The 11,232-nt window shown below is 38.6% G+C and overlaps 1 protein-coding gene and 2 pseudogenes across 1 annotated transcript in view; 1 reads left to right on the plus strand and 2 right to left on the minus strand.

Moving 5' to 3' along the window:
* The window catches only part of BMPR2 (bone morphogenetic protein receptor type 2), a 197,093-nt gene that overhangs the window by 177,290 nt on the left and 8,571 nt on the right, over positions 1-11,232 (plus strand). The window contains exon 10 of the mRNA XM_006153051.3: positions 3,121-3,257. Coding sequence (XP_006153113.1) covers positions 3,121-3,257 — 137 coding nt within the window. The remainder of the gene's footprint in view (positions 1-3,120; positions 3,258-11,232) is intronic.
* Positions 4,855-4,960, minus strand: LOC114008632 (uncharacterized; annotated as a pseudogene).
* LOC102471993 (COMM domain-containing protein 6 pseudogene) lies at positions 5,288-5,622 on the minus strand (annotated as a pseudogene).

Raw genomic sequence — 11,232 nt, forward strand, 5'->3', positions numbered from 1 at the left:
AAAGAAGGGAATGGAGGAGACAGGATGGTGGTATGGCTGTACCCCGGAGGACTGATTTCTCCTTTCCTCTCTCTGTCTCTGTCTTTCTCCTGTGTCCTAAGGCCAAAACCTTTAAAAGGAAAAAAAAAAAAAAAATTAAAAAGGAGAGGAGGAAGAGAACATGTATAATTTGAGGTCCTGCCTCTGAGGTGTAGTCAGTAGTTTACCAGACTGTGGAGATGGAAGCCACATGCCAGCCATGGTTTGAGTTTCCAGCCCTCTTGACTTCAGACACTGAGGGTATATCTGTGTGTGTGTGTGTGTGTGTGTATGTGTCTTCAAGATCCTGGCAGATTGGTGGAAGGGGTGATTGCAGCGTGACTAAGCCCTACTGGGGTGAAGCATGCTTCATGGGGCTTGCCTACTGTCCCTCCCCACCCCTGTATGGGTGTACTATTTATTTACTATTATCAATAAATTTAAATTTTTTTAATCAATTCAAAAAGATAACTAAAAAAGTCCTAACTTGCAGAGACATAATAAGAGGCATATAAGGTGAGTAGCAGGTAATGATATCTGATAATGTTAGATATTTTATCTGTTCTTAATAATTTGGAAATAAAATGAGATTATAAAACTTCCCTTTAATAATCCAGTGATTATAAAATTTTAAGGAAGTCCAGGAAGGCTAACATCTTCCATGGTGATGATGGTTGTCATTAACATTCATCTTTGTAGCTCCAGTGCCTAACACTAAATTAGCTCTAAGCCAAATCTATTGGGCAGTCAAATTTAAAACTGCAAAGATTTAGTGTACATTATTTGGTAATTCTTAGTGTCATTTCATTCACAAAAGATTGTTCATCTTTTTTATCAAGTCTTCATGTATAATTTAGACCTAATTAAAATAAATAAATATTATAAATTTTTTTTCAAAATAATTACTTTTTAAATTTTATTTATTCTTTTTTTTTTTTTATTTGACCAGAGAAAGACAGAGAGAGAGAGAGTGAGAAAGCAAGCTGCCAGGTCTAGGACTTAAACCGTGGTCAGCCATGTGGGAATATCCAGTGCCTTAACCACCATGCAACCTGCTGGTCCCGAATATTATCAATTTTTAAGAATTCTACTAACCCGGGGTTGGCAGGTGGTTTGGTGGTTAGGGGCACTGGATTTCCACATGGCTGACCATGGTTTGAGTCCTGGACCTAGTGACTTGCTTTCTCACTTTCCCTCTCTCTGGTCAAATTAAAATAATAATAATAAATAAAGTTAAATGAAAAAATTATCTTAAAAAGATTTCTACTAAATGAGCATTTGAAGAAAAGAAAAGCTAATAAATAACACTTGGGAGAAATGTATGTGTGTATGTATCTCAGAGACGTGCAGGTAAATATCTTACAGGTCTTAGGTGGCATATGTTGAGATTTTGTCATAAGGGGTTTTAAGGAAAAAAAATTGTATACTAACTTAGTTTTATCTCTCAAGTTCTATGTCGATTGTTTTCTGTCAAAACTAAGTATCCGCTTAGATATTTACAATATGTGAAAATACCACTTGTGCTTAAAGGTAGTACCGTATGCCAGTAAACTTGGGCTGTGCTGTGTAGATTATAGAATTAATCTTTGTAAATCTTTTCAAATATTGGTGGAAGAAAAGCATTTATGGACTGTTTTAGATATTCAACTAGAAACAAAACTTAAGGGCATGTCTTGTATTATACTCTCTATCTGGGTTGTCCTAACTTTGTATTTTCTCCATGGAAGTGAGATAAGGAAGGCAGACATTGCCATTTTGCTGACAAGAAGACTGAAATGCAGAGTAGTTAAATGGCTTTTCCAAGGTAGAGATGAAGCCAAGATTAGAACCTAAGTGTATTATCCTTCATCCTGGTTTCTTTCTTCTAATTTATCCTGTCACTTTAATAGGGTTGTGGGGAGAGGTAGGGAGACAGAAAGAGTCTATAGTTTTCCTTTTTTTTTTTTTTTTTTTTTTTTTTTCAAAATTTCCACTAGATCATTGGTTAGTCCCAGTGGTTTTCTGCATGACTCAGTGTGTTTATTAATACATTTAATTTTATCACATTTTGTAAAAATCAGAAGCCTTTCATCAGATGCAGTTGATTATGCTTATTGGTGATGAGTAGGATTAGTAAGCAGCAGTAGAGTCATTAATGATATTTTTAAATCCTTGATTTAAATACTACTTGTTAGTTAACAGCAATTTTAAAATCTTTTATTTTTAATCGGTATATTGATTTTTCTGCCAAATTTTTTTTTGTGGCATTTGATAAGATTGACTGGACTATACTAGAGCCAATAATATAATAAGAAATGGTGACTATTCAAGTTAGACACTTATTTGGTGCTACAGACATGTGTTTTTTGTGTTTTTTTTTTTTTTTTTTTTTTTTGGAGAGGTTTTTGCTATAGGGTGCATGCGCTTGCCAGAAAGACAGAGACAGAGAGACAAAAAACAAGAAATCACCCCCTGAGGGGGTGGCCATACCGCAATCCCTTGTCTTCCATTCTCCTCTCGGGATCTTGGAGACACACGCACACACGCCCAGCACGAGTTTTAAGCCACCAGGTCCTGGACTTGAACTATGGTTGTATGGTTGACTATGTGAGAGTTCAGTGACATAGCCATTATGCCAACTGCTGGTCCCCAGACATGTTTCTTATACACTTGGGTTGTTGGAAAAGTCATGTTTTTTTCTGTGTAAAAATACATTATGACTTTTTCAACAACCCAGTAGATTCTGGACTTTCTCCTCATCTTTACCATCCTCCATCCCTGTATGGAATCAGGTATATTTCTAAGTGTTAGGTATACCTCATAAATACTATAATATTTCTCCTTAATTTAACAATACTAAAAATACTGCAAAACACTGCCCATCATTGAAATTACTGTTTGATTTATCAACAGATATTTGAGACTACTCTAAGTAAAGCATTTACTGTACATTAAATCCACAACAGAGTCTCTTTAGGATTTTTAAATGTGCCTTATTTTAAAAAAGGTGGGGGACAATGATAAAATTTCTTTGCCACTTAGTATCAGAAATACTCCATTAGTCTATTATTTATGATCATTGAAATTTTTATTCTATTGTTCTTTTCTACTACTAAAACACAGGTGAATCTGTACCAGAATACCAGATGGCTTTTCAGACAGAAGTTGGAAACCATCCCACTTTTGAGGATATGCAAGTTCTTGTGTCTAGAGAAAAACAGAGACCCAAGTTCCCAGAAGCTTGGAAAGAAAATAGCCTGGTAAGAGAAATACTAAATTATTTAGAGGACTTATGATTGAATATGTTTCAATCTTGTTGGATGAAGAAGACCGTTAATGGTATATAGTTTATAGAGTTGCCGAATGCCTGAAATTCAACTTACTTAATTTTTATGTTGCATGTTTTTCAACTTTTTGAGATAAAAAAGTCCTCTTTTTTAGTTCAGTTTCAGTTTTTTTCCAAGTATAAAATACTGTTTAAGTAGACTAATGTGTCTTAAGTTCACCAGATTGGATAGCAGCTGTAATAATTAACATATTAATATTTTAAACATCATTGGAATTCCATCTATCTTACTCTCTTGAGGATAATACCAAAAAAATGTTAATAAGCAGACATATAAGTTTAATGGCTAAAAAAATTTAGGCTAGACATACTAGAAATCAAGGTATAGATTATGGATTCTGCTTAGTAAAAATACAGTTCAGAAAAATGAAAAATTTTTAATTGTTGCTGTTTGAGTAAACTGTTGTTAACATTGTAAATACTGGGACCAGCAGGTGGCATGGTGGTTAAGGTGCTGGACACTCCCACATGGCTGACCACGGTTCGAATCCCGGACCTGGCAGCTTGCTTTCTCACTCTCTCTCTCTGTCTCTCTCTGGTCAAATGAAAATAAATGAATAAATAAATAAAATTAAATAAATAATTATTTTTAAAAATTGTTAACATCTAACAGACATTTACATACACACACACTCAAATTTTTTTACATTAGTAGGATCATCTGTCTACTGTCACTTCTAAAGTTCATTTTTAAAATATGGGCAATTCCTGATGTCAGTACCTATAGATATATCTCATTTTCTTCATTCAGTTAATACTCTAACGTATATTACAAATATTGTATCCTTTATTGATGAAAGTGCCCTGTATTTCTTTTTGAGCAGTGTTTTTAAAGAATTAAAGTTATGCCCATACATGGTAAATGAAACCAAATTAAATGAGAGGTCATAAAAAGGAAATGGAAAGGGAACAAACGACTATTATAACTTCAAATACATACCTATTCTTCCTTTCTTTCTTCTTTCTTTCTTTCTTTCTTTCTTTCTTTCTTTCTTTCTTTCTTTCTTTCTTTCTTTTTTCTTCTTCTTCTTCTTCTTTTTAAATTTGCTGTATGTGTGTGCTTGCTTGGGGCTGAAGGGGAGAGAGAGAAAGTGAGAAAGCACGCCTCCATGGGAATATATATAATATGCCATGCTATAATATCCTTTCCATTCTCCTGTCAGGGTTTTGGGCATGCACACATGCACTTGGCATGTTTTTCAAGCCTCCGGGTTAGGACTCCATAGTTGGCTATGTGGGATCCAGCAGCCTCAACTACCACACCACTGGGTTGCCCTGTCCTTCACCTCCAGGGACATGGCCATGCTGCAGTCCCTTCTCCTCTATTGTCCTCTCAGGATTTTGGGCACCCATGCACATGCACCTGGCATGATTCTTAAGCTGTTGGGTCCAGAACTCAAACCACTGTCCACCATGTGCCTTAACCAGCGTGCCACCTATGGGCCCCATTCTTTTTTTTTTTTTCTTTAACTTTTCTGATTTAGGTATATGATTTATTTATTTATTTTTTACATCAGGTGGGTACAGTACCAACGTCTCATAACAAGGTTTGAGGGAGACACGTCTCACACAGTGGTGTGAAAACCTAATCATCATGCTTATGAATTACAAAAGGATCAATACACATTTTATATACGTGACTCCATGTAAGATTTTCTTCAGAAAATGTTTTCATTACCAATACATTTAAAAACTATAGTTCTAGTACATAAACTTGTGTTACCTTTGATATCAGTCATTCATCTGTTCCTCTGACTTTTTTTAATTAAGATATAATTCATGGACCACAAAGTACAGCTTTTAAAGCGTTCAATTCAGTCATGTATAGTACATTCACAAAGTTATGCCATTGTTCATCACTATTTAATTCCAGTTTGTCTGATTTATTGTTTTAAAAAATTGACAAAACAAAGTGCAGTTTCACTCAATAAATATCACTTCATCCTTATGCACTCTTATTGCAGAAAGTGAAGTCCATGATGTTAAGAATGATAATAGCAAGTTCACCAAATTACCACTTTTCAGACAGTTTCAATAACTGCAGCAATTTCCTTTAACTGTCTGTAGAAATTCTGAAACTGTGGAATTGTCATTTCAAAACACTTGTTCTTCACTTGGCCTGAATGATCTGCCACTTTTAGCATCACTGCAACATAAGGCTCCTTAAGAGATCTGCAGCTGCTGGAGCTTACAGCCATACCCAGTTTCCACTGAAAATCTGTAAGTTGGTTGGTGACCTTGGATTTGGCCTCCAGCAGGGACTCGCCTGACCCCTCCATTGCAAGCATCTGGAGCTTGCCTGGCCAATGCCAGCGGCTGACCCAATGTTCTTATTTTTAGTTCTCTCTCATTTAATCTCTTCTGGTTTTGCAATATTCTATTATTAAATGACTTAAGTTTTGGCTATAGATTCATCAAAAGTTTTAAGTAAAATAAAATCTGCAGAATTTGCAGAGTTATCTTAGTATAAGCATTCATGGTGCAACAAAGTATTATACCTGGATTCATAGGAATTAAAATTCCTGTGTTAGTTACCATGAACCTCTGCTGCTTTGGGGAAGATGTTTCAAAAGTCACCATCCAATGGATTCTCTCAGATTTTTTTATCTTTCTTTTTCTTTTCAGGTTCTACTCAAAAGCGATATTTTTTTTTACAAATCTCACATTATTCTCTTTCTTGTAAACGTTTTTTTCTTTGGTGACATTCTTACTTAATATGTATTAGTATGTACATGAGTGATAAACACGAATCTTTGCATGTTCAACAATATTTCTAGGGGCTAGCATGTGACATACTGGTTAAGGTGCTGGACTCCCATGTGGTCAACTGTGGTCCAAGTCCCAGACCCAGCAGCTTGAAACTCGTATTGGGCATATGTGCCCAAGTTCCTGAGAGGAGAATGGAGGAGGGATTGTGCTGTGGCCATTCCCCCCAGGGGGGTGATCTTTCACTTTTTCTCTCTTTCTGGCGAGTGCACAAACCCTATATCTATTCATTAAAATTTTAATTTGTGGGGCCAGCAGATGGCGTAGTGGTTACATCGTTGGACTCCTACATGGCCGACCACCCTTAGAGTCCCAGACCTGGTGACTTGAAACATGCCGGCCACATGTGCATGTATGCCCAAGATCTCAAGAGAATGGAGAAGAAGGGATTGTAGCATGGCCATCCTCCCCAGGGGAGTGATTTCTCACTTTCCTTCTCTCTCTCTCTTCCTCTCTCTTCCCTTCTCTCTCTCTCTCCAGTAAGCACACACCTACAGCAGAACCCTCTAAGTTTTTTTTAATTTGCAAGCATATTTCCAGAAATTTTTCTTTGGTTTTTCCATAGAACCATTCTTATTTTGAGAACGTAGAGCTGGCACCATAGTTTAGTGGTTAAGGGAGATCCTACATGGCCAATCATAGGGTTTTAGTCCCAGCCCTGGGCTGGCCCAGCCTTGACAGCTTGGAAGACATACTGGGTGCATGTGTGCCCCAGATCCCATCAGGATAGAGAAATGGAGAAGGGACTGCCACATGACCATGTCCCAGTGCCGGGTGCTTTCTCCCTTCCCTCTACCCTCTTTTTTCTGTCTCTGTCTTTCTCTGGCAAGTGTGCACACCCTCCGCCCCCCCGTCCCCCAAAAATGTAAAGGCTGTTCCAGTCGCACAGCAACTGCTGTGCACGGAAAGCCTAGTCCTAGATGGTTGACTATTGTTTGAATCCCAGCCCTGGTGGCTTGAAAAATATGCTGGACACACGTGTGTGCATGCCCAAAATCATGATGGAATGAAAAGATAGAGGAAAAAGGATTGTGGTGTGGTCATGCCTAATTAGGGGTTGCTCTCTCTATCTGTCTTTTGGTGAGTGCTCATGGCTACCGGCAATTAAAAAAAAACAATGTAGTAAGAATTTGATTACCTCTGAAGTTGTTAATTAGATTTTTATATTTTATACACATTAATTTTCTTTACTATAATTAAGGTATAAAAAAGTGAAAAAATAAGCAATTTAAATTATTTTAGTATATATATTCACATTTCAATTTTATATTATCTTAGTGGGATTAGAATATTTTCATTCTGGGGACCTGCAGTTGGCATTGGTGGTTAAGAGTGCTGGACTCCCAGATGACCAACTACAGTTCGAGCCCCAGACCTGGCAGCTTGCTTTCTCACCTTCTCTCTCTCTCTTTCTCTGTCCATCTCTTGGCCAAATATAAATAAAGTTAAATAAAATAACTCTTTAAAAAAAAGAATATTTTCATTCTGGATCTTGAATTAAGTAGGGTGATGCCATGGCAGAGAGAGGCTAGAGAGACATTTTATATTTTCATACAAATATAGATTGAACATTATCTTCACTGGTCATCTTTGTCAGCACATTGCTTTGAAGGTTGGCTTCTGTTTCAAATGAGATTGAAATTTTCTTCAAATATATGGCAGTTGAAAAGTCTCATGCTGGGACCAACAGGTGGCATGGTGGTTAAGGGCGCACTGGACTCCCAGATGACCGACTACAGTTTGAGTCCTGGGCCTGGTGGCTTGCTTTCTCACTTTCCCTCTCTCTCTCTCTCACTCTGTCTCAATCAGATCAAATTTAAATAAATAAGTAATTATGTAAAGTTAAATAAAATAATTCTTTAAAAAAAGAAAGAAAGAAAAGTCTACCAAGCACATATACCCAAGAGTGCCTCCAAACTACGGTCCCTACTATGGAAACTAAGGCAGATCTTTAAAAGGGCCCTGACAGCAGGTCAGAGACTGAACACCAGGATTCATCAGAGGTGCCAGCCTCATAGCAGAATGTGCCCAAAAGAAAAATCTCTTTGTGAAATTTAATTCTAGTAAAATTCACCTTCATCTTCCTTAAATTGTTTTATTTCACCAGAGCAAATAGGATCTAAATTCTCTTGGCAACTCTACTATTATGGGATATGCATCACATGCTTATTTACCTGAAAACTTTTTACTTCCAATTTAGACTAGGTTGCTAAGTAAGGGATTTGTAATATTTGGTTCACTTCCAATGAATCCATTTAAATTTATTGTCCATAATCAATAAACTACTTCGCTGCATTGACAATCCAGTACTAGAGTTAGATAATAAGTGTATTTATGAAAAAAGAAAAATGTTGCTTTGTCTTTGTAAATTGACTTTGTGTTGGAGTCCTCCTTTAACACGTGTCTAGGCCTTTTACCACTCTGCCTTATGGTCTAGCCATGGTAGCACACATGGCTGACACTGCTTCTGAACAGGTTGAGGCCACATGGGAAACCTAAATTCTATTCCCAGCCCACCCTAAAAGTCGGATGTGGTAATACAGGCTTGTAGTACCAGTAACTCAGGAGGTGAGGTAGGAGAATCACTACATAGCAAACACAAACACAACTTTGCCTCAACCTTTACTTCCTTCTGGCATTAAACCTATAGACTGGGCTAGCAGGTGGCATAGAGCTGGAATCCCACATGGCTGACCACAGTTCAAGCCTCAGACCTGGCAGCTTGAAAAATCACTCTGGATGCATGTGCATGCTTGCCCAAAATCCCAGGAGGAGAATGGAGGAGAAGGGATTGCAGTATGGCCATGCCCCCTGTGGGGTGATTTCTCACATTCCCTATCACTGTCTCTTCTGGTGAGTGCAGACAACCTAATGGCAAAAATCCTTAACAGAGAGAGAGAGAGAGAAAGAAGACTACCCAGTTATGAATACTTAGAATCTTTTTCAGTCTTAACTGATCATGCATCCTATCCTGGGTATGTGCCTGGACATGTATCTAGATTCCCCAGTATATATGGATACTTTCTAAAATCTTTATTCCCCAAAGTGACCATAATGCACATATGCAATGAACATATGCCCAGAAAGAACATTATTAAATTTTCTGCAGGTTCAAACTTCCTATTTGTTTGTTACAGAACACAAATTATTAGAAAACATTCAAAATGTCACCAAGATTGCTAATAAGGATTTTAACCTAAAATAGACTTCTCAGATAGAATACCTAGATTAAGTAGTACATGGGATAAACGTATACTGAAACATTATTTGTAGGCCTGGCCTCAGTGGTGAAAATGATGAGGCATTACTGTGTCTGTCTGGAGCCACAAGGAGGCCTGGTTCAGATCCCAGATCTGCCTGAGCAGGCTGGGTGTGGTAGTATGTGCCTGTAATCCAAGCTAACTGGGAGGCTGAGTCAGGATCATAGTGATGAGACCCTATCAGAAATACCTCTGTCTCTTTTTCCTCTTCCTCTCACTCTTTCTCTCTCCCTCTCTCATAAAAAAGTTATTTGTTGTTATCTGTATTCGTTGTTTGTGGGTATCTTATATTTTTATTTGCCAAATCTCACAGCCCTGGCCTAAAACCATCATTTTGAAGGTAAATGTTTCAAAGGTATAAGAAGTATAAATACGGTTGGCCCTTTGGGACCAGCAGTTGGTGTAATGGCTATGTCGCTGGACTCCCATGTAGTCGACCGCGGTTCGTGTCCCGGACCCGGTGGCTTAAACTCATGCCGGGCATGTGTGTGTGTATGCTCAAGATTCCGAGAGGAGAACGGAGGACAAGGGATTGAAGCATGACACACACACCCCCCGGGGTGATTTCTCACTTTCTGTCTCTCTGTCTCTCTCTGTCTTTCTGGCGAGCGCATGCACCCTATAGCAAAAACCTCACCCGGAAAAAAAAGAAAAAACGTTGGCTCTGTAGCAGAAAGTGAGCCAGGTGACCCTCCAAAATTCAGGTCCCAGCCTAGATGGCTTGAAAGACATGGAAGACAAGTGTGCGTATACACGCAAAATCCTGACATGATGGAGAAAGGAGGTGGTGGTCGGCACATCTTTTCTCTTTTTCTAGTGAATTCTGTCTCTGGTGAATGCACATGCTTTCTTGCAAAAAGGAGGGAATTAAAATCAACATTTTCCTATTTTTCATAACGACTATTGTGATTGATGATGTATATGAATACTACAGAGTGGGATTGTTTTTGAAACTATTAGAAATTATATGTTAGGGAACAGCAGTTAGCATAATGGCTATGTCGCTGGACTCCCATGTAGTCAACCACGGTTCATGTCCCGGACCCGGTGGCTTAAATAAAACTCACGCCGGGCATGTGTGCGTGCATGCCCAAGATCCCAAGAGGAGAATGGAGAAGGGATTGCGGTGTGACCATTTCTCGCTTTCTGTCTCTTTGTCTCTGTCTGTCTGGCAAGCGTACACACCCTATAGCAAAAACCTACCCCCACTCCCCCCAAAAAATTATACTTTAAAAAAATGCCTCTTGGGACCAGCAGTTAATGTAATGTAATGGCTATGTCGCTGAACTCCCATGTAGTTGACCACAGTTCGAGTCCCGAACCCAGTGGCTTAAATGAACACCAGGCACTTGTGCGTGCATGCCCAAGATCCCGAGAGGAGAATGGAGAAGAAGGGATTGCAGCGTGGTCATCCCTCGGGGGGGGGGGGGATTTCTCGGTTTCTGTCTCTCTCTGTCTTTCTGGCGAGCACACGCACCTTATAGCAAAAACCTCTTAAAAAAATGCCTTTTAAGTTTGTTTCATTGTTATTGTTTTAGAGTTTTGCTGTAGGGTACATGCACTCATCAGAGAGAGAATGAGAAATCACCCTCCAGGGGCATGGCCATACCACAGTCCCTTATCCTCCATTCTTCTCTCAGGACATGGATATGCACACACAAGTGCCGGTATGTTTTTCAAGCTACTGAGTCAGGACTCCAACCAGAGTCAGCCCTGTGGGATCCAGCTGCCTTAACCACCATGCTACCTGCTAGCCGTTCTTTTAAGTTTTAAAGTTGGAATGAAGCATTCTTGACTAGGAGTAAAGAAGTAAAACTCAGCTGAAGGTAAAAGATACTTAAATACCTTTTTTTTTTTTTTTTT

This window comes from Tupaia chinensis, unplaced genomic scaffold, assembly GCF_000334495.1.
Source record: "Tupaia chinensis unplaced genomic scaffold, TupChi_1.0 Scaffold000361_2, whole genome shotgun sequence".
Classification (NCBI taxonomy): domain Eukaryota; kingdom Metazoa; phylum Chordata; class Mammalia; order Scandentia; family Tupaiidae; genus Tupaia; species Tupaia belangeri.